Source organism: Bactrocera neohumeralis, chromosome 3, assembly GCF_024586455.1.
Source record: "Bactrocera neohumeralis isolate Rockhampton chromosome 3, APGP_CSIRO_Bneo_wtdbg2-racon-allhic-juicebox.fasta_v2, whole genome shotgun sequence".
Classification (NCBI taxonomy): Eukaryota; Metazoa; Arthropoda; class Insecta; order Diptera; family Tephritidae; genus Bactrocera; species Bactrocera neohumeralis.
In genome coordinates, this window is record NC_065920.1 from 8714114 (window position 1) to 8739382 (window position 25269).

The 25269-nt window shown below is 35.3% G+C and overlaps 1 protein-coding gene and 1 long non-coding RNA gene across 2 annotated transcripts in view; one reads left to right on the forward strand and one right to left on the reverse strand.

Annotated features, from left to right (window-relative positions):
- Positions 1–25269, forward strand: part of LOC126753341 (uncharacterized) — a 288292-nt gene that overhangs the window by 210987 nt on the left and 52036 nt on the right. The window contains exon 3 of the long non-coding RNA XR_007666118.1: positions 11626–11943. This is a non-coding gene — a long non-coding RNA (uncharacterized LOC126753341). The remainder of the gene's footprint in view (positions 1–11625; positions 11944–25269) is intronic.
- LOC126753324 (roundabout homolog 2) overlaps positions 1–25269 on the reverse strand; it is a 174920-nt gene that overhangs the window by 55032 nt on the left and 94619 nt on the right. The window contains exon 2 of the mRNA XM_050464678.1: positions 20924–21117. Within this exon, the coding sequence (XP_050320635.1) occupies positions 20924–21117 (194 nt within the window). The remainder of the gene's footprint in view (positions 1–20923; positions 21118–25269) is intronic.

A 25269-nucleotide genomic window follows, 5' to 3' on the forward strand; every position in this document is an offset into this window, starting at 1 on the left:
AAATGCTAAAATAGATGTACGTGACGGAAATTATTTTTTGAATTTAAGTTCTCAGGGCTTTGGTGATAATTATTTGTCGTGAGTAAGTGTTTTTGATTGGTGCAAATTATTCAAAGAAGGTCGAGAACGGGTTGACTACGAAACGTCCATCAACATCAACTGATGATAAACCCGTTAATAAAATAAAGGAAATTGGTGCTGAAGAATCGACGATAAACAGTCAGAGATCTTACTGGCATCATTGGCATATCGAAAGGATCAGTGCAAACCATTTTGACAGATCATTTGGGCCTAAGAAAAGTGAAAGCACGATTGGTTCTAAAATCCCATAAATTTTTCTTAAAAACAGGGTCGTGTTATCGTCTGTAAAATAATGCTTTCCGACTATCAGGATGTCATAAAATGTACTAGTATTAGCGATGAATCATGTGGCTATGCTTACGACCCGGAAACAGACAATCAATTGGCCGAATATCGTAGCAAAGGTTAACAAAACGGAAATACCACGTCAAAGCAGGTGATATGTTGACGCTTTTCTTCAATTATCGAGGTGTGGTACACCCTAAATTACTTTCCACCGTCCAAATTGTCAACAGGGAATACTATTTGAGTGTTCTGCGTGAAGATATTCGTAAGTTTATGGACCGACAATTTTGAATTTTCGAAAAATTAGTTCCTGTATTGAAGCTATTCGGGGCCACATTTATAAAATTTTAAAACCTTCCTTCCTTTTTGTAATCGTCTCTACTAAATTTTGTAGCTTCTGTGGAATTCAATGAAAATTGGTACTAAGTTTAATAAAATCTCCCAATGTTTGTTTAAATTATGGTTTATAAGGTTAAACAGAAACCAATTCTTCCCGTTCTTCTCTAGCAACTCAATATATATACAAAAGTTTATAATACCATATACGAGTATTCATAGCTATTACTTTTGATGCTGTCATTAGCTGAATATTAAAATAATATTTGCGTGCAACATGTGGCGAGTGTGTAATAAAAAATAATATGGCGTAGGCATATTCATAAATGAGATATTTTCAAATTTATTATAATTACAATTTAATGTCCAACCAACGCATTTTTAATTACAAACACCACTCACTCAATTTGCCACATTTAACCGTTAAGTAGTGCTTTCCGCCAATCAACAGTGGCTGGTTAACATTTAATGAGCAAATTCATTAGAAATTCATTTTAATTTATAATAAATAATTTTAATTAAACCAAGCAACACGCTTAAAACCAAATTTATTAAATAACCCTTGACAAACGCTTGTTCAAATTGAGCTCTTCACCGGCTGGCTGGCTGGCTGGTTGGCTGGATGAGTGGCAGGCAACAGGCACGCGCGCTGCAAGGCAGAGACTGACAAATTGTCAGCTAACCGAAAATGGCTTTTGCTTTTGCGCCTAAATGAACCGCATAAATGCTGAGTAATTCAGTGCCAGCAAATAAATTAAGAGAAACATACATACTTACATATATGCGAGCTTATAAGTAACATACATACTTACATATATGCGAGCTTATAAGCGGTGGAGAAGTTGCTGTTCCCGAGCCTAGTGAGTGTGTGCAGCCAGCAGAGCGAGGTATTTAAATAATTAAATTTAATTTATATTTGATTTGCGACGGCAGAAGTGCTTATTTTCTTGACTAACGAGCTGCGCTTCTCAGCGGATTTCGCAGTAACAACAGATACAACAAGAAATATAAGAAAAAAACACATATACCATACATAGCAACCACATGCTCACGAGTGTGGAGTGACGCACATTTAAGCTTTGAAGCACCCAACCACAAGTGCTTGAGCATCGGTAGATGAGCGCCAGAGTCTGCGCTGGCATTTCAAACCGCGCATTAAGCACGTAATGAGACCTTTTTTAAGATTTGTAGTTAAGTAAACAACCTTGCACGAAACATTACGTCCTTGGCTATAGTGTAAAAGTAAATATTTCCATTGATGGTAGTATGAAAGAATTTCTGAAACTATTTTGAGGTTAAAAGAAGCTTGCTACATATTTCTTGAAGAGAAGAAGAGATCGAAGATAAGCTTCGAAAGCTTCGAAATAACTAATATTTGCCTTATTACTCTGCTTTCGACTTTAGTTTTGGTTCTGCATTTGTTGGAACAAATTATGAGATATAAATTTTCGCCTAAAAGTAGGCCAACACACCACCAATAACAATTAAGTTGAGTCGTACAAGAATTTGAGTTCGTTTTTAGATAACACTCTGAAAATTTGTACACGTAATTTTGGACAGAAGAAGCTGCTCACTTGTCGGAACCGCCGACATCAGCTCACTATAGCATATAGCTGCCATACGAACTGAACGATCGACTTACAGTTTTTGTATGGAAAACTTTTTGTTTTGAAGAGATATCTTGACGAGATTTGACACAGGCCATTACCTAAGACATGGCTACAAGCTCCGAATAAATCGTTCAGATCGCACGTCTATAGCATATAGCTGCCATACAAACTGGCCACTCAATTTCAAAGCCTTGTATGGATAACTTTTTAAGTCGTCAAGCTATACTCATGAAATTCATACTGAAATATACATACATATATACGCCACACAAACTGACCAATCAAAAACAAAAAAAAACAAAAAATCTTTTCATTCTCTTTTCTGCAACCAAAAATGCAAAAAGTAATGAATATATTTAAAATACGAAAAAATACTTGTATATGTTTCCTTATAATTTCAGCAGTTTCTCTTAGTAAAAGGACTATCAAATAACTGTTATTTGCATATATCAAAAGTATAGCTTGATATATTATTTCACAAAAAAAATGAAAATATTAAAGGCATAATAAAATTAAGCAGACGCGCAGCATTTAACAGCATTTGTTTCTCTTTCTTTTCCTTTGCATTTTGTAAATCCACAATTCAAGCATTTTCATGAGCTCAAACGAAGAAAAAACACACACAGCAACCAAATCTGGCAGCAAGCTTACGAGAAATAAAGGAGCAAAGGCACCGGCATTAGATACAATATGGCTAAACATGATTTCGCATAACTGTGTGTGCGCTTGTGTGTGCCTGTGTCGAATTTCTGCTGTGCTTGCAAACTTTGCTAACGGAATTTTTGAAAATATGCTATTTCTTAGCAACACAACCGACATGCAAACGTATATGTACACTTAAATACAAACAACAGTTGCATTGAGGCTTTTACAGCAGCCTACTTCATACATCCACCCACTACATACATATATATATACCCGCCAGCGCACATAACATATGCGTATGTGTGACTGTGTGCACAGCTACGCATTCACAATTGCGTATCCTTTGTATCGCTTTAGCCTTGTGGTAGTCGTTGTAATTGTTGTTGCTGTTGCTTTTTGCCTATTGTTTTTCCACTTTACATTCCTTGCGATTTGCTCAGCTCCCTGCCGCACGCACACTCATCACACTCGTGCGCCTTGTGGATAATATTCGTCGCATTATTTCCTTCCACAACATTTCCTGTGTTCAGCCACATTCCTGCCTGACACAGCTATTCGCAAAGCATATCAAGTTGCTTGTTGGTTGTTGTGTTATATTCTGCTTTTCCTCACTTTTTTCTGCTTTACTTTGGTAGCTTTGCTTTTTTTCTTGTTGCGTTTCTTTCGCTCTACTGCTGATTTTGTGCTTTTTGTTGTTGTTGTCGCATCACTTTGTAAAATTTCATTTGCGTTTATTGTTTGTTGTTTTTTGTTTACTTTTTGGTAAGTTTTAAAAAGTTCGTAATCGTGCGCTGGAAATCATGCAACAGTCGAAAGTTGAGAAAAAAATTTTTAATCTCATGTGTTCATATGCTCAGAAGAAATTGGAATTAAGCATATATGAGTGAGCTTTGCGTTGTGTGTGTGTGGCTCTAATATTTTATTTACATCATTTAAGATTGACATTTTTATGGCAACAAAAGCAAACATTTCATATCAACTGTTTAAATTCATTGAGAGTGGGGATGAACTGGACAATAATGGGAGAAAAATGTCTTAGAAGTCATTCGTGGTAAAAAATTAAATTTTCTGACTGCTGAGTACTGACCTTTAAAAACTTGTTGTCTTTTTTCTTATAACTAATATATAATTAATTTTTGGTCGAAGGTATATTTCACGGAAATTCAATATTGAATAAGAATTATTATAAAAAATCATAGAATTCAATACAAAATGTTCTCTCAATATACAGAAATGTATTGCTTTCTATCAAAATGTTCATTCCTCAACCATGTAATAGTGCACAATTGCCTCAACAATTTGGTTGCCACGTTTTATGAGTAACATTTACTATACTTTGTTCTGGCAATTTATACAGTATTTCAGAATTTAGTTTTCCAAATAATTTTCTCAAAATATTTAAAAGTTTATTTATTATTATATAGTGTTACGAAATATTTCACTATTCTTCTACTAATTTGAAATCAATTTTCCCAAATAACTAAAATTTTTTTTGACCATTTACCAAATTTGATATGGCTAGTGGATTTTTAATTTAATTTTATTTCCGAAATGTCTGCTAGCTAAGCACAAAATATGTGGCACAATATTTTTAAAATATCTTTTCTCAGAAAATTTTTCTTTTTATGATAAAAAAATGGGTCGCCATGGCGTATGAGCAACATTTTGTGGTAATAAAAAGTAATGAGATTAAAAGGGGTATAATATACTCAATTTTTTAGTTATCGATATGAAATTTTGCAGAAGCCTTTTTCTCGCCAAGGAGCTACACATTTATTAGAACCTTCGATATCGAAGCAAAATAGCATGAAGCTGTCATACAAACTGAACGATCAAAACCACATTCTTGTATGGAAATCCTTTTCATTTGACGAAATATCTTCCCGAATTTTGGTGCGGGTTGTTGTTTAAGGCAATGCTGCCACCTTTGATGAAATTGTTCAGATCGGGTTACTAAATTATATATCTGCCATACAAACTGAACGATCGGAATAAAGTGCTTGTATGGACAGCTTTTTCAATTTATGAGATATCTTCGCGAAATTTGGTTTGGGTAATTGTTTGAGATAAAGATGCAATCTCTAAAGAAGTTGTTCAGATCGGCCTATTATAACATATAGCTGCCATACGAACCAAACGATCAAACCCATATCCTTGTATGGAAAATCTTTTCATTTGACGAGATATCATCAAATAATTTGGCATAGATTATTGCCTAAAGTCAGCATAATGCAATCTGAAGAAATTGTTCAGATCGGATTACTCTATCATATGGCTGCCATATAAACTGAAAACAGGACAAGGCCAGATCGTAATACTACATATAGCATATAGTAGCCGTAAAAACTACTTACTTTTTTACTTTAATCATTCAATTTTCAATTTCTATTATATACCATCCATCTTCTGAACTGAAAAAATATTGGGAACGCCATGACGTATGAGTAACATTTTGCTGCCTTTATAATTGCTATGCGTGCCTACGAATTTTAACTTTTTCTATACATATAAATGAAAGAACAGCACGTATATCAACATTTCTCTCTAATTTAACATCTACGCACTATGACAAGATATAAAACATAACCTAAAAAATATTTCTAATTGCGTTCTAATTCATCACTTTTATGAGATTAAATGAAATTCTATATTATAGCAACAAATACTTTATTATTTTATTGTACATATAAATATCTTTAATAATCACGCACAAATGCTTGCCTCAATTGCTGACTGAGATTAAAGATGCTGCTTAATTCTTCCTGCAGCTCTTATTATTACAATCACGCACTCATTTATTATTTTTATTAAATGTAGCACGCAAACGAAGTGAGAAATGCGCGCTCTAGCAAATGAATGCAGCACAGAAATAAAGTACAGTTACATAAATAAATATTGTGCTGGCGCGCAGTTACTCGCACACTTTGTTTAGCACAGACATAGAGAATTTATTCAACATTCTATGTAAATATATACATTTATATCTGTAGAATATAATATCATCTGTGTGTTGGTGCTCTTAGCATTCGTGTTGCTATTGAAATGAGCTCATTAAAAAGGATTTAGCATGTAACTAGGAGCAATGGCTTGCCTGTAGTTAGGTGGCATTCGACCACTTGCTGTTTCTACACGCTTTCGCCATGCCTTTGCACTTTCTTTTCTATTAGACAATTTATGTTATTACAGTTTTCTGCCACTGTAGTGTTATACAAGTATGTGTGTGTTAGGTATTATTTGCTGCTGTTGCTTTTGCTGTAATTCTGCTTCTTAAAACTGGCATGATTCCATACACTGGTAAGAAATATATATATTATCGTACTATGCTTCTTCCATTATGATATTTTTTCATTCATTTGTCATGCCACAATCTCTGTCGCTGTTCCGCTTGTTTCATCTCGTTTTGCTTTCGCTAGCTTTCGTGCCTTCATTCACCTGTCTCACACTTTAATGCGAGTCTCAGCGCTTTGTCTACGCTGCTGAATAGCTGCTGTGCCAGCCGGCGATACTTAAGCGCATAATTTTTTAGCTTACACACATAAATATATATATACAACGCTATATACATATGCATACATATATTTATACTCAAATGACTTAGCAAAATTAAAAGTTTTAATAAAAAAAATTGCGGAAAAAAGTGAATGAAAGTGGAAAATAGAAAATATGAAACATTTCTGCATAAAAATACATTAATATATAATTTACAGCAGCTTGCTTGTATATTCATTCACACAGCCGCGAATATGAAGTATCCCTCCTTTAATGCCCAGCTTGTAAAGTACAAATGATTCACACAGCCGCATGAATCGCGCTAAGTATCCTTTTCCTTTTTTAATGCACATATTACTTGTGCATAAAGTAGCAAATGATTTGCGTTTAATGAGATCGCGCTAAACTCTGTTCGCTTTTCTCTATTTTTATTTTATTACACGATATTACTATGCATTTACATTCACTTTTGATTTTATCGCTTTTTTACTTGCAATTCTATTTTATATATGCATATTTATGTATGTATGTGTTAAATAACTTTTAATGACAGTTTCTACAAGCTGTGTAAACTAAGCTAGTTTATTGATTTTGCAGAGCTTTTGCTTTTAGAGTTTAATTTGACCAGGTGAAATATGAAGTAAACGAAGTTGAATGAAATTAAAAGTTACTCATACGACATGGTGTACTGTTTATTCATGAAGTTCAGCAGTAATTATTTATAAAAAATATTCAGTGAACTCATACTAGTGTGTATTAAAAAAAACTGAATTGCACACAAAATTTTTAAATAAAATTTGGATTAGTTTTTTATAGTTTGGGCTAGTAAGGGGTCAGTATGGCAATCTTTTTTCAAAATTCTTTTTTTTTTGCATTTTCTGTTCCCTTATACCCTTAGAATTAATGTAGAAACCCACTTTATCATTGGAAGGTTTCGAAAAAGGCCCAAAAATAATAATACCGCTCGACGTTCGAAGCGCTCAGTGCACACCTGGCACTTTAAACGGGTTTTTCTCAAAACACGCTTTTTTGAACTGCCGGACATGATTCCGGTCGAACTACTCAACCGATTTGCTTAATCGTCCCTACTAGATTCATAACTTTTTATAATTTATTAACAATGTTATCAAAAATTATGTAAAATAAAACATTAGGAAACATTAAAAAAACGTTAATTACTTTTCATTTATCAAAAGTTTTTCATGATTCTAGTAGGGACGATAACCATTCAGGTACTTTTTAAGAATAAATTGGGTTTTTGTGTTTCATATCCAAACATGAGAAATCGTGTCCCCAGTCATTTCTCCGACGCATGTCATCAAAAAATTCCGAAAATATTTTTTTGTACACTCCACGATATACATACCTCATGATATGTTGAAAAAGTTCAATTGTAGAATAAAAGTTTCTATGAAAAAAATGTCAAAAAAACAGGCCATATTACCCTACTGACTCCTTAAGGGGCACACCCTAACTTTTAGCTTGAAAAAGGCGATTTTCGAAAATTAAAAAAAATATATATATATCTATTGTTTGAATATTTTTAAGATATTTTTATACATATTTTAAAAAATACACAATAAAAATTTGAAAAAAAAGTTTTATAGTTCGACTAAATTTCAACGCTTTGTCTCACGGCCATAAACAATTACTTTACTGCTTTCTCCTCGTGTAAAATGGAAAACAACAAAACAATTGAAAGAGGAAATTGTTCGCATAATTATTTGTGCTCCAAAAAAAGCAACATAAAATTCATAGAAATGGTTGCGTTTTACAAAAAATGTCGAATTTCTGTAAACATTTTTTTGGTTTTTGGCTTGAAACTTTGGAACTTGTGAACTCTATAAGCAACATGCAAAAAAAATGTATATAAAATGTATATTTTTTTTCGTGAATCATTTGAAAAAAGTTTTGAAAATTTTAATTTTGAGAAAAATGAGTTTAAAAAAAGGTAATGTTGGTTTACTGGTTATAGCGACCCTCCAACTTCTAGATACCATTTTTGTACTACGAGTTGTCCTGTGCTACAAACTGTGTCTTAGTTTCGGCGATCAACTCTTCATTCGACTAAATTTTTTTACCACCAAAACGAATAAAATTCATGTTTTTTTCTTTTAAGTCTCGAACTAAAAAAACACATTTGAAGGCATATAGTTTTACAAGCAACTATTAAATTTAACTTTTTTCAATGACAACTTAAGACCAGAGTGTCTTTCCGTTTGTGAAAAAGTTCAACATAAAAGGAAGGTATATACCAAAAATGAAAGCAAAAGCAAGACCGATATAATCTAAGATCATTATCAGAGTTGTCAGAGTAAGCGAGAATCGTTAGAGCAATTTCTTGTAATTTAAAAGCTCCTTTAGTACCCTATTATTCTATTTCTGAAGATTATACTTTAACACCAACAATATTTTTTAAGAACAAAAGTAGTTTCACAACTAATCTAAAAAATAATAAAAATGAGATTTCTAGTTCTTCTCGCATTTGTTTGTTATGTTGCAAGTACGAAAAGCCAAATGAATTTATTATGCCTCTAATGACTTAAACAGAATAAATGGCTGAATTAATAGAATGAAATAAAAAATTGTTAATAATAGGAGAACGATCCATTGAAATTGCTTAGAAATACACACAAACTCCAAAGAGAAACACACAAACCCCTACACATCTATGGCTCACAACAAATACACGCATGCTTGTGCCACTGCGAATAGCTTCGTAGACCGGAAAGTGCCGTTTGTATGTCGCCGGTGAGTGCTATCAATGCTTAGCCATCGAGTAGCGCACCAAACGGTTGGCGAACCAACGCTGCGTGCGCTCAACACCAAATCAATAGATGTTTTAATGGCCAAAAGCTAAATACACCGTTACCAACATATATGGATTACAACACTTGAATTTGCGCTGCCTGCGAACACTAAGCCCGCAAGCTACTAGCTGCGTCAGTGTGGCTGTTAAGTGTGTTATAGGTGTGTCTGTGCTTCATATGCGTGATTGCGGCCATACGACTTTCGCCACGCACCATTGAGGGCATTTTGCAAACACATTACTCCCAACACTCACTATTTTTCCTTCTCTCTCTCTGTCTATCTCTCTTTGTCCTTTTAGCTTGTTTTATTACAGCTCCGTTTGGTCAGCGAATTCTTCTTTCTCATTTTATTTTCAGTCGCTAACACTGTTGGCATTTGCCTGTATTCGCTATCGCTCCCCCTTCTGCCCCATCTTCTACTTCCATGTTGGCGTTGTCATTGTTGAAAACATTTGTTTCCGTTTTAATTTAAAATAATCATAAATTTTCAGCGTTCACAATCATTGGGGAGTGATTTCGTTTGTGATTGTGCCACAGCAGCGGAGAGTTGTTTTGGTGGCTTGTCGGCAATGTTGTCGTAGTTACCAGAATATCACTGGTGAATACAGATTTTGGCGATGTAAATTAAAGCTATTATTTGAGACCTGGTTAACTTGAAAAAAGGAAAAAATATTTTTTTTTAAAACTGATTTTACATGCATGGTGATTTTCCATAAATTTTCTGAGTTATCAATTCTCTAAATGTAAGTTTTTTATTTTTATCTTAAATTTATTTAAGGGAAATCTTATGCAGTGTAAAGTTCAGCAAGGATCTCTGAAATCATTTGCGTTTGCAAGTATTTGAAATTTACATATGTATAATATTGAGTATCGTTTCAGACAAAATTCCTTTTATAAGTTACCTCAAGAAATCGATGTTTTGTATAGTAAAGCCCACAGTTAGGCGCAAGCGACCAGTGCCTGTCATTTTGCGTAGTCTTCTCTCTAGCCAGAACTGTGAGATTACTACTCACCAGCGGCATGAAATTTAGGTAAGAATGCCACTTCCTAATGCTTCTAAATTATGATGGAACAAACATTTACCCTCCAATATGATAGAAACCAATTCAACTGGCTTAGTAACTTATACGACATTTGCACAAATTCATAACAATTTTTTTTTCGATATTATTATAACTGTTGATATTTTAAATATAGCTCTTCAGGTGCGTCTTAAGAAGGCTGGAGGCCCGAGAAGATCATATAAATAATATATTATATTTTTCGAATTTCGTATTCTCGCACAATCTAGGTGGCTGTGCGTGACACAGCATTTACAGGGTAAGGCAATTCCCTGTGTATTCAAAGCTTTAGAATCTATCCAAAACTAAACATGTATGAAAGGATGTAATGGACCTATAGATACGATTTTACCCTGTTTGACCTTGAGAACATACTATTAAGAGTAAATTTTGCTTTTGAATTTCAATAATATGTCTCAATTTTACAGATATTTTTGCATAAAAAAGTCAGTTATAGGCATTCAGGTCCACATTTTTTTAGACTAAAACCATAGCTATAATCTGATTTCAACTATTTTTGGACGTCAAAGGGCATACCTTAGTGGCAGTACTTGAGTGTCAAAGGTAAAGTGAAAATTTCATATTCAATTTGAAATTTTATTTATAGGAAGTTGAGTAAGGTGGTTGTTCGATTGTACATTTTCTCAAAGTAACATACGAATTTCGAAATCATGTCATCAAACTTGGTTGAAATTAGTCGATTAGTTTCTGAGACAAAGGATTTCATCCAAAGATCGTCCATTGTCCTACTTTGATGCCGACTCCTATGAAACTCTTCCTTATGTATTGAGTTGTCGTGCTTTCAATAGTTTTCAATATGAGAAGTGGACATAGATATCCTCTGATTGAGTACATTTTCACAGTAATTAAAGAAGTAATCAAAATACTTTCTTTCAACAAGTTTCGTTGAAATAGCTCTGTTGGCTGGTAAGATATACTAATTTAAGTTATTAGAATGCCACGCCTCTTTTTACAAAATTTTCAGCTTGCACATACCGCTTTGTACTACTATATCTTGCCTCTAGTTCTGCTTTTGTATCTTAATTTTGAGCTTAGTGATAGTTTTTTATATGCTTTCACGTAAAGACATTTTTTGGGCGTGAAAATGGTCCTGCGTATTTGTAATACCAACTCTTCTTAGGTGTCAGAGAACAAGTGTATTTATTTTCATCTATATATATTAACCTTTACTTAAGTTATCACTTTCAAGACAGACAGACGGGCGGAAGCTAGGAACTCAACTCGTCTCATTAACCTGATCATTCATATATTTATATATAATTCTTTATCCATTTCGATGACTTTTAGGTCTTACAAACAACCGTTAGGCGAACAAAACTACTATACTATAGAAAAATGATCGATCGATCATGTTAATCGCTAGAGGATTGTAGCTCCCTTTTGTGGTGGCAGGTGCTTAGTGATGCTTATGGAAGCCTGCAATATCCACTAGGTGATTCAGTGCATTTGAAACACCTAATTTACACACTTGGGACGCCAGATGTCGCGAAATGGTGGAAAAACACATGTATATGTGCAGGACAAAACTTTCACGCTCCTGGTGATGATAGGCAAATGATTGATGGTGATAAAGGAAGCCCAAAGTGTCTTCTAAGCGATCCGATGGTAAGTTGGATTTAATACCCTTTCCTATATATTTACTTCACTAAATTAATACAAAATTTTTTATTATATGCGAACTGCATTAAATTAAACGAAATCATTTTATTATCCTGCCAACACGAGCACTTTTCACACTTCTAAAGCTTAAAAAAGTACTCGAAAAACTAATTTTTCACAGCACAACAACGGCGCTTATTTAAATACTTAAAGAAGCATTAAGCAAATTTACGAGATAATGTTTAACTCAGCGGCTGTGACAAATATGCGCGCAACACGCACGCAGCAGAAACTCGGAAACAAGTACAAACGCTCAGACGTGCACACCGACAAAGCGAAGTAGCGAGTGCTATGAGCACGTGGCAAGCTACAGCTGAGCAGCGCAGCAAATGAAGCAAGCAACCAAGAAATTCAGCCACCGAAAAAGCAATAAGACATTGTTCGTCTAGAGTGCGGATGCGTATCTACTAGCGACTAATGCGCTGGGAGTCACCATGGCATACTTGAGCTACACTATTGCTTAGCGAAGGCAGTCGAGTCTTATTTCTATCAGCAGAAGTGCGTTTGAGTGTATGCTTCTGTAGCCAGGCACATCTACAGCGCATAAAGCGTTGTCTAAGGCCGACGGAGTTTCCAAGTTACGTGCCACACACACGCATCCACGCATACATACTCATTTTTTGAAGGCTTGTAAGTTTGGGCATTCTCCTTCAGTGTTGCTTTTCGTGCGCGCTTTATCTACTTCATTCACTATGATGCCCACTAAATTCTGCTTTTGCGCAAGTATATACAATTTATTTGCCACCATAGGGTAGTGCCAGGTCGCGTGTCGGCAACGATGAATTTTGTTTTTCGTACTTCGTTTCGCTTGCGCTCGCTTGCCGCCTTTGCTGTGCTTGAGTATAGTTGTGTTAGTGCTGGCCTTGCCGGCAAAGAGTTATGCGCGCAATTTTCTTCAACTCATACAAACTCCACTCGCGTATTTTCTAACGTGCATGTGTATGTGTGTGGGTTTGCATTGCCCGTGTTTTCACCAAAAATATATATGGGCAGCAATAACTAATGGTTGCTTAAAAGAAATGCAAGTGTATTCGCATAAAGGAGCGGCACATAAGCAGCTCTTTAGAACTTTTATGCTACTCTCGCGGAAAATAAGTATATTTTGAAGTGATTTAGCAGCTTTTTTAAGTAAACTCATAAAGTTCTTTGTGAGAAGCTGTAGCTTTTTATGTGTGTGGCAAATGCAATGTATGTATATGTGTGTGCTGGCATATATTTATGTGTTTGAGCACATTTTGCGCGCAGTGAAAGTGCGGCAACTTTGTTTGGTTTAGTTCTTTTAAGGATGAATAATTTTGCTTTTCCAATAAAAGTTACTCATACGCCCTGTTGATGTCGCAGAATGTGAAGTCCGTATAGTTGGTAAAATTTATTTGGAAGTTAAATTTTTTAAAAACTTTAATTTTGATGATGTTAAATTTGGTCCGGAATAAGTGATAAAGAATGTGAACGCTATACAATAAAATTAAAAAAAAAAAAAAACAGTTTAGTGTTATGTTCCAAAATTTCTAAACAAAATTGTTTATAATACTCTCTCTAGGCGTATATAAATTCCTTTACCCTGAACAGAGTACATCAATTGCGCTACGAAAGTATGACGAGCTGATTTAGTCTTGTCCATCTGTTTGTATATATACAAACTATTTCCTCAGTTTTCGAGATATGGATCTGAAATTTTGCATACGTTCTTTTCAAACCAATATGTACCACATTTTTTGGAAACGCCGATATCAAACTACTACAGCATATAGCCGCCATCGCTCGAAATCCATTCGTTGTATGAAAAACTCTTTCATTTGATGAGGTATCTTCATGAAATTTAGCACATATTGTAAACCAAAGCTACGATACAATCTACGAAGAAATTGTTTAGATGTTATACAAATGTCGTACAAATCGATCGATCAAACACCAGTCCTAAATGGAAAACCTTTTTTATATGACTAATAATACAACTTGAGTAAAAATTGAGATATCTTGATGAAACTTAGAGTGTGGGTTCTTGAGTACAAAAAAATATTTCGAGTTCCTAGGCGGGCGTAATCGGACCACTGCCACATCCACAAATCGGCACCTTCGGGAAAAAATTTTGGGAAAAGTGGGCGTGGCCCCGCCCTCTAACATGTTTAATGTGCATATCTCCTAAATCACTTAAGCTACAACAACCATATTTGCTGAGTACAAATCTTATAAAAACTTCTACCGACAATTACTCTCTAAATAACCTACTTAAAACCTTTAAAACTACTAAAACCGCGATAAATCAATACTTAAATACGCCAAAGACATTAAATTTTTTTAGTATGAGAGAGCTTTATAGGAGCCAGTGTGAAAATTGGACGATAGGCGTGCCCGTCCACTTAGATGACATCCCATATCTCGTGAACCGTCTAACCGATTTCAATAAAAATTAGTACGTAGCATTCTTTTGATATTCTTATGTCCCATTGTGAAAATGGACGAAATCGCACAACAACAACAACGTTTTCTTCCCATATATCACAATTTTAAATTTCACTTGATTCGTACATAAATCAAGAAGCAATTAATATAACGGTATAAAACTTTGCACGAATAATGTCTTTAGCCAACTTATAACCAAAAATTGTTTAAATCCACTAAAAACTGTTCAAGCCCTTATGTACCGAGTATTTCGACCCCGGTACCTTTAGTTGACTTTTGATCGAAAATGTGGGTCAAGATGTGATCTATGTATATAACTGACATTAAGGGATAATCCTTCTCTTATAATGGTATGTCTCTATGTCGAATTGAAGCAATACTTCCATTAGCCCCCATTTGCTTAATATAAAGATTTTCTAACTTCGGGTTGACTTTGTACCACATATGTATATTGGCCAATATTTGAGTTATCCCAATGAAAATAAGAGTTTATTTTTGTGCCTAAAATAGATAAATTTGAGCAAAAACTTGGCCTAGCCCCCATATAACTATTAACAGGATTTTCCAACATTCGGCTGACTTTACTCTTATGATTGCTTAAAGTATTTCCCTGGCTTTGATTCTTGCAAGTTGCGAGGGTATAAAATGTTCGTTTGTACCCCTATCTTACTTGTTATTATTACGTTAACAAAACTTTAAATGTGTTATAAATACTACTTTAAAATATTACTTATACGCCATGACGCTTCGAGATATATTTGAAACCATTAGTGTTGGTTAAAATAAAAAGTTATAAGCCTAAAATATTGATGCAAAAATATGTATTTCCACAATAATTTGTCTATTGAGATATACAATATATGTAATATAAGGAATATGTGTAGACATCGACTTCTTCCTCCTGTTAACTCACGTAAAAGAAATTGCTTGGGACAAAATCTTAATTTGATGTTTATATATATTATATATATATATATATATATGTATATTTAAGTATATTCGTAATTTTCTTCTGCTATTATTATTTCAGCCAATATATTCCCTGGTGTACCATTGAACCTTTGTAGAACGTTAGTTGCTCATCCGCCGTGGGCTATCAATATCATAGCACTGCCGCATGGTTCTTTGATTACTTTTACATTTATTTCAGTTTCTTTTAATAAGAAAAATTCATTACACAGCACTTTTGAAGAAAAATAATTTACATAGAACTATCACTATATAAAATTGTATTAGTTTTTTTGATAATATCGTATCAAAATTCAAATGCTTTATTTAAAAATTTTCAGCGGCATAAACTACTTCGTCTGAATCACTATTACTAAATTAAGATCGAAAAGTTGAATTTGCAAAATTTTTCAAGAATGATCGAAAAAATTTAGTAGAGCGCGCAACCGTTTCTGATTCTATTGGATACATGTAGAGCTAAAAAACTTTTTCGATACACAGAAGTCGCAGTTATTTTGAATGAACGACTTTTTATACGAAAATATTACACTTAAAATTACCAAAACTTAAGAAAAGTAGATGCAAGTCGAGGTAAATACGTATACGACTACTATCTTCATTATTTATTTCTAGCTATTAGCAGGCTAGTTATTAAAATATTCATAAAGAAGTGTGGGCATTTTGCATAGAAAACCCTCCTTTAGTTGCCGTATAAGCAAACTTCATCAGCGTGAGCTTCGTCGGAATTGTTTAAAGTGTCGCTTTGTAGCCTGCCAATTCTGACAGCTGGAGTTCACAAGCGAAACACACACACATTGACAAGCAAGCGCTAGCATGCGAGCGCAGTTTTCGTCTGCGTCAAGCAAATACACTCAAGAAAGTAAATAAACATTGCATATGTATGAAGTGCACTAAAAGCAGAAAGCAAACAAGCACACACATACGCACGCGTATGCATACACACACATGTATGCCTAAACAAACATGACAGACAGAGAGCGATGCGAGTGTAAACAAACAAAGTGCACCACTTGCACCAGGCACATGTATGCGCGTGTATGCATGTATAAGTGAATAACAGTTAGCCAAGGTAGCAGACAGTAGACGCACGGCAGACAGAGCGCTGACGAAGGTGCGAGGCTGTTAGCGGGGCAGTGAGGGATTGCAAGAACTCTCAAACTAGGGTGAACGCCAGGTAGACTACAGTAGCTTCAGTGGCAGCTGACGTTCAATTCATTTTTTGCCGGAGAATTTAAGCGACTGCAACGCATTTCGAGCGTGCAACAAGAGCGCTGGAGTTATACGCCAACTCATCAAACGCAGTAAAAATAAATAAACGCACAGTTGGGAAATGACAGCTGAGCGCTGATGATGCGCTGCGCAATATGGCAAGGTGTACGCTGAGTGCGCCTGTGTATATGCAACAGCAGAAGCATTAGAGCCATGCAGTCGAACGCAAAGTGGATGAAGTAAGGTCGCTGAATGTTCGTAAAGTTGAATTAAATATAGCCTCTGGATTTGCCAACGCTATTTACCTAACGTTAATGAAGTTGAGCATTTTTGCTTTTAATCGTTTTTCTTGCACACTCTCGGCATTCTTTGCAATTTAAAGTCAAATTCCGGCGTCTGCTAACGGCTGCCAGGCACAGCAAAGCAAAAAAACAAAAAAGCAAATATAAAATAAAACATAAAAAAGCAACAGCGCTTTGCCATGGAGAATTTGCGCGTGCACAAAAAGAAATCCAACAAAAAAAAATGTGAAAAAGTAATTAGTGCGCTCAAACGCTCAACAGTTGAGAAATGAGAATTTAAATGGAAATAAAACATGGCAAAAGGCAAAAAAGCACAAAAAATTACAAAAACACTGCAAATTAAAACAGAAATGGTGTGAAACATGGCAGAATGGGTATTTAAATGCGAATAAAAATTATATGAATGGACAAAGAATTAAAATAAATAAAATGCGAAGTAGAAGCACGCACACAAAGAAAGTGTAAGGCAACTGTTTGAGCCACAAAGAAATCGGGAGAAAAAAATTGCAAATCAAAAACGCGAGTCAGGAAGTAATTATCAACGCAGAAATGGAAACGAGCGCTTGAGGCTTAAATTAAAAAGTAAATAACATTAAGACTTGAAAGATAATTATCTAGCAAACAGAAGATTGTGAAGAATGAAAATGGCGATGGCGATGGCATAAGGCGACCCGCTTGAAGTATGCTGGGTCAGCGAAATACCTTAAGGAAATTTAGAGAAAAATTATATTTTTTTGCAAGGGATGCTGTGTAAGCAAAAATATTTATTTTAGGAGCAAACAAAAAGTTGATTAATGCCCGACATTCTTTTTGGTCTTTTTTTATAATTTCGATTTCGAAGATAGATTCTCTTCTCTTCTTAAATAAAAAACTTGACAAAAACTTTATTTTGTTCGGTCGGTTTGTATGGCAGCTGTATGCTATAGTTGTCCGATCTCCAAAAATCTAATCAGATATTGTAGCACTATTTTATTGTACAGTTCATACAAAGTTTTATAAAGATAACTCGTCAAATGAAAAAGTTTTCCTTACAAGCACTTGATTCCGGCCGTTCAGCTTATATAACAGCTATAAGCTATATTTACTCGATCTGAACAATTTCTTCGGAGATTACTCTATTGTCTTGGAAAAAATCCCATGCCAATATTCGTGAAGATATCTCGTCAAACGCAAAAGTTTTCCATACAAGGGCTTGTTTTTGGTCGTTCAGTTTGTATGGCAGCTACACGCAATAGTAGTCCGATACGAACAATTTCTTCGGAGGTTAAACCGTTGTTTTGGGCAATAACTCGTACCAAATTTCATGAAGATATCTTGTCAACTAATAAAGTTTTCCATAGAAGAACTTGATTCTAATCGCAGACAAGCTGCCAGCTATAAGCTATAGAGATCTGATTTTTGAAGGTTCGAGAATTGAGTAGCCTTCTGGGAGGAAAGTACGTGTTGAAAAATTACATAGCTCAAAAACTGAAGGACAAGTTCTCATGTACACAGATAGACAGACATGACATATATGCATTTCATAGGATCTCGAACGCTTACTTCTGCGTGTTACAAACTTCGTGGCAAACTTATCATACCAAGCGAATATTACATATTGGTGATATATAATATTCAAAACTGGCATACAGTTGAAATTTTTGTTAAAAAATTTCTAAAAATTGCAATAACCGATCGGAATTACAGAAAAGCCTGGATCTCTAATATTACAAAAAGGTAAAAATATATGCTAAATCCAAATACTGCTACGATTCGTGATTAAAATCGCTTGAAAATATGCTGAAGGCGAAAAACGGACTGTAGATTTATTAATTATTCTTTCAAACATTTCTTGATACTTTTATACAATAGTGATAGAGAGATAATCATAAAAACATCGTTAAAGCGGGGTCTGGAATATTTACGCTATATACTTCCAAAAATTCTTGAAAACGAGAAAGATTAGAATTATATTTTGATTTTTTCTTGCATAATTATTTTACTAATTTGCTCTGCAGCCAAGTAAGTGGTATGTGTCTTAGCTATGTGAGGTAATTGTGGTTTGTGACTTAGCTAAAATAATATAATTCAATAATTTAAATCTGTTCACGTTTCTGAGTATGAAAGATGAGACGAAATGTATAAAAGATGTACCAAAATGCGTTCGATTATACGCTTGATAGCAGAGCGACGATCTAGCCTTGAACTCATTAACAGTGTGTTCAGGGTTGGCATAGGAGTGCTTTACTTCGCTATCAATAGCATCGAGTGTCTTTGTGATAAGACTGGTTAGGTGCCAGGCCACAGCGGAATTGCAAGAAATTGTAAAGCTGATGAGCCAGCAAACGAAAGGTACACTAGAACCGCTATCGGTAGAATGAAAACTAGTCGGTGCTCCCGTATCCTCTTGTTTTTAACTACTAGATAGCTTAGCTTTTTGGCCCAAGATCGATCGCAATAGATATAGTAATCTCTTTGCCTTCAGTAAGGCTAGCCTCTTTCTAGTTGTGGGGCTTTTAGCAGTCTACTGCCTTCACAAAGGACTACATATAGCAGTACACGTACGATCTTTGATCAGCCATCTAACCTAGCCTAACCTATTCTATAGGAAAACCCCTCCTTTTCTTTGAAGGACAATTTTAATAATTATAATTTTTTGGGACAAATTTAAAAGATTTTACTACTATAGATTACATACCATTGCTCAAGTAAAGTACCAGTAAGCAATTACTTTGTGGATTAAAAGACTATCCAAATGGCCAAAAGAATCAAACGATGGGTCAAATGACGATGATAGATTTTCACCGCCAAAAATTTTATTTAAACATTGAAAGTTTTAAAAAATAATCGCGCGAAAAGGTTCCCTATGTAATTCCATATTTGGCGGAGATGAATATTTTAAGTGACTCTAACTACGTAAATAGCGCTCGTATGTCAAAAAGTACTTAATAACTATATAAATTTCAAGCTTTTCGATAAAGTTGTGAGTTGTCAGATTATTAACCAAAACCAAATCTACAAAGTACATACAATATGTATGTACATATATAACATGCAGAAATTGAAGGAGGTAGAATAATTTGTCTTAGAGTAATCACTCAAGCAAATTTGAAAAATGTAGTTTTGAGAAAAACGCGTTCAAAGAAACTGAAGGAGCTGATTTAACTGAGTGGCTACACTTTGGAAGGCTTTAAGTCAAAAACTTTTTGAGATATTATTTAAATAGTTAAATGCATAGAATAGCACTCGCCAAAAAGAAGAACTTTAAATAAATTTGCATAAAAAATTTAGAATAATATGTTTTATATACATGAACATCTACCAAAAAGTCTAGCTGTGATCGAGAACTTTAAACAATTGCAGAGAAGCATGGAATACCAGGTAAATTGATAATTTCAGCATACTTTCAAGCAAATTAATTCTGCAAACACAGTCAAGCTTCGTTTATTTCAATTAAAGTATATTACGAAAAGTGTGTATTTAAATTAAAAATTATAAAAAGTAAAAAAACATAAAACAAAAAAATTCAAATAAAGCAACGGAACTCCGGAAGGACAAAGAAAAAATCCAGGTAAATAAGCTGCCGTCTTTATTGTCAACGCCAGCGCACTTGCTAAGCTTACACAATACGAGAGTAGGATATATTAAAAAATAGGTAACGGTATGCAGGCGCAAGGTTTGTTGGGCCTTCGTATAATTGCAACGCCACAGGCTCATTTACAAAGCGCAGTGCACGAGCCATTCCCATTATCATAGCAGCGACCCATAAATCCGGCTCAGCGGGCAAATGACAGAAAAGAAGTAAATAACAAACGAGAAAATAAACTAAGAAATTATCAAACAGCGCACAAAAAAAAAGCAAATTAAAAGGAATGCAGTGCAAAGGGCGAATGTATGCCAAGATGAAAAAGGAAAACAAGAAGAATGAAAAAAAAAAAAACAAACAGAAAAAGAAAAAATAAAGGAAATATATAAAACAAAGCGCGCAAATAGCTGCGAGGAGCACTATTTTAAATTTTAGTTGTTGCTGTTGTTATTGTCATTGCTGGCTATTTGCTGCTTACCTTGAGAAAAAATAAGCCACCTGCCGGCAGCGTAATCCTGTGGGATCCGGGCAGTATCTTCAGCGGCACACCATCCTTAAACCACTGTATTGTGGGCGTTGGTGAGCCCTCTGCTTTGCAATTAAGTGTCGCCGGTTCGTGCCGCGGCACCGTCGTATCTATCGGATGCTCCACTATCCGTGGCGGATGTGAACCTGCGAACGAAACGAAAAGAAATGAAAGAAATATTTTAATGCAAGCGGCGGCATTATGTGTAAATGTTAATAAAAAGAAGGCAAGTAACGGTAAAACGCAGTGATGCACCTATGAAAGTATATATGCATGTATGTGTGGGGTGAAGATAGCGCAAAGCGCAGCACTTTGGGAGAGAAGGCAGTAGGTGAGGCTTAAAGCGCAGCCACACTGCTGCTTCACCCTATTGTTGCCTACAATCGCGACGGCAACGCATACTATTATTATATACTTTTTTCTTCTTTTTCTTCAGATAGCTTCGTAGGAATTATAAACTTAATGCGAATTGCAAATGATCGCAATGCAAATTGCCAACTGCATTTCAGCACTTCCTTTGCCGCGCTAAGCTGCCGGTGGCATCAGCGAGCTGATAGCTTGCCTTCGCTCCCGCCACATCCACTCACCGCCAGTATATGTGGCAGGCCACATGCAACATTGCCGCTGAATGCCACCACAACCCTGACTTCCTCTTTAAGGACGCACATCCTTAAGCAAATGCGCACTCACATGTGTTTGTTTATTTATTTTACTTTTATTTCCCTTTTCACCCACTTATTGTTTTCATCATTCTTATGCACTCCTCTATCCTTTATCCCCTTTTTATTTATTTTCAGCATTGTAGTGTTTCACTTGGTTACGAATTCCTTTGCTGGCAACATTCTATGCGTTGCTCGTCGCGCATTTGTGTGTCTCATTCAAGTGTTTTGCAACATGCCACATGCTATACGCTTTGTACGTGTTGCTCGTGCATTTTCAAGGTGCATTTTCAACGTTTCCGCTTGAGTTTACATTTGAATGAAAAATATCTTCACGCATATGGGTTTCCAATTAATCCAAGCAAGTGCCCACAGACGCCCTACAGAGGGTCTACGAGCGGCATATGTTATGCTGAAGTACTTTTGAGACTTAAGTGTGTATATTTTGTATTTTGCGCTTTAGCACTTTCCAATTAAATTAAATGTAAATCCGGCTTGTAATTAAAAAAATCTTTTGATACTGAAAAAGCTTTAAAAGCTCATACTGAATATTAGTATCCGGGAACTGATGTTATTTTTGGGATATTTGCAGAGAAACAAATTCCAATACTTCAATACTTATACAGACTTTCATAATAGTTTCAATGATATTCGTAATAACAGCAATGATGTTAACATCAATATCAAGAGCAATACCAACACCAGTATCATTATTAATACCAATACCAATATCAATACCAATACTAATACCAAAACCAGTCCATTTATTAATACCAATATCAATACCAATACCAATATCAATACCAGTACCAATACCAATAATAATACCAATACTAATACCAATACCAATACTAATAATAATACCAATACTAATACCAATACCAATACCAATACTAATATCAATACCAATACCAGTACCAATACCAACATCAATATCAATACCAATACCAGTACCAATACCAATACCAGTAGCAGTTCCAATACCAATATCAATACCAGTACCAATACCAATACTAATACCAATACCAATATCAATACCAATACTAATATCAATACCAATATCAATACCAATCAGTATCGCCATTAACAGAACCCATTATCTACATATGTATATACAAAATAGAAAGAAATATTATAACAAATATTGATACAATATTGACCAATACCAACACCAAGCAATACCAATACTTAAGTCAATAGCATTACTAATTTCAATACCAATACAAATCTCCCTTATTTTTCCCAATATGATGACATTACGAATACCAATTTGTATTAAGTATAATACGTTGAGAGGATCATAAAACAACCTTCAACGTAACTGAAGAGATTTATCTAGATTGACTCGCTTGGGAATCAATATTGACTTAACCAACCCAGAAAGTCCCGTGATTACTTCTAGCAAATAAGTGTGAAAGAAAGAGAGGAATATCTTGAGAGTTAATAGAGAGATATTGACAAGATAGAAGGATGAACACAGAGAGCACGGAGAGCACGGAGAGAAAAAAAGGTTTTGAGAATCATTAGAGAGAAACGGAGCTTGAGGTTGAGGGTTAAAAGGGCTTTTTTTTTCAAACTAAAGGCTAAGGACGAAATAAAGGAAGGGATATCTTAAAAGTTAAAAGATAGGTAGTGAGTGAGTTGGAACATGAAAAGTGGCAGTTAGAAAAACTACCTCAGAACGCGGAATTCGAGCTAAATAAAAATGCGGTTGGTTCTCTCCTCCTACATATACATATGTAGTAGGTACTTAAAAGTGATAAATGACTTTAAAAATTCATTGATACCAGCTTAATTACAATTATGTAAGCCTTAGTAATCACATCTTCTCTCCATAATCCTTACTGCGTGTAACCCACTTTCATTTTGAGTTACTCTACTTTTATAAACTTTGGCTTGAATTTTAAGTGCTTGCTTAAGAAATCGCAGTTAACTTTCTCCTATTTAGCATTCTTACGACAGCAATCTGCGACGCTTATAAACAGCATATGGCAGCCAATATTGCAAGAATGTTGCATGCATGAGAGGCATACAAGAATTCAACATTTTCTTACTACGCGCTTTTGTCAACTGCTCCAGTTCTCCAGTTCTTAACAATTTACATTTTCTCTTCTTTTCTCTATAAAATAGCTTGCCACATTGTCCTTTGTACGCAAACGAGTACACAAAGTTATGCATTGTTGGCATTACACAGTTTATATTCTTTGTAAATTTAGTGTGGCACGCGCGCGTTGCCAACACCTGGCAAACAACTTGCAACAAGCGATATAAAACGCTTGGCTTGACTTCAGCTGAGTGCCTGCAACATTGCAACTTGCAACGCGCTCGAAAAGTGGCTAAAATTGTGCACCGCTAAAAGGCGGCAAACCGTCCACCCTTGCTACCGTCCGTCCAACCGTGAGGTGATAAACAAAGTCGCACAAAGTTGCTGCCGCCGCTAAGTTGTGAAAAATTGTAAGAGGCAAGCTGGCGCGCACGAGCGCATGAATTTAACACAAACTTCTTTGTTGCATGCAAGCGCGTGTAGCGGTCGGACTGAGCGGCGGCTAAGCACCGAAATAATTGTCAAAAGGTGGCAAGAGTAAACAAAGTCGACACGCGACTCAACGGACTGCCACGGTAAACGAGGAGCAGCGCAATTCCTCAAGTTGATTTTTTGTTGCATTTGCACATTGTTTTATTTTTGTTATTTTTGCTATTTTTAACTATTACTTTCTTGTTTGTAAACAATATTTACACATAATTTATATTTTCATAGCGTCGGCCTTTGTCATGTAAATTATGGGCTGGCCGAGGCGTTTGTGCCTGTGGTGAAGAAATGAAAAACAAAGTGGCAACATTTTCCTCAACTTTCCTACGAAAGTTTTCGCTTGTCACGCAATGGCGCGTGGAGTTAAAAATTGCAACGCGTTGACGGTCGCAAGCATAAAAGAAAATATAAGAAAATGCTAATGCTTAAAATTTATGGAGCATGGGCGCTCGGCGCAAGTAGCTTGCCTTGATGAGCGCAATCGCGTTTAGCAAATAAGCTTCTTTGTAGGCGCTCATTAATTATTGTGTGTCTGAGTGATTTGCAAGGCTAAGCAGCGCAAGAACTAATGGGTTAAAGTGAAAATTACTGTTATGCAGAGTTGCGTTAAATATAAAATTGCGGCGGAGTTGAACAAAAAAAGTAGAAAAAAAGTTAGACAAGAGCAGCTCTAAGGGTGAGGGTTGTCGTTTTGATTTTTCTTGCCTTTTTCATTTTAAATCGCGGTATGCTAAGAGAATATATCTAACCCTTTCACTGCATTAAGAAGAAAATGTTTCTACGTCTGGGGGAAAAGTGCACACGAGATGCTCCTTTGTTTCCTTGGTGCCTTGCTATGGACATTTTCTGCAGTCTAATCATTCTGCCGTTTGTCACACCAGACGATTTTTGCAGTATTCCGATCATGTTCCCAGATAACTCTTCTATCGAGTTTTGATATTAATATTGTGTATTTCTGTCCAGATCACGTTTTCGGGTGTTAGCTGCACATCATTCTTGGTAAAAGTGAAGTTGCTTGCTTCTGGCAACACTTTCCACTGTTGTTCTGCTTCCTAAGACACTTCTGGCCGATATGCGATAAGTTGTTACTGCCTTGATTGGCTGACGTA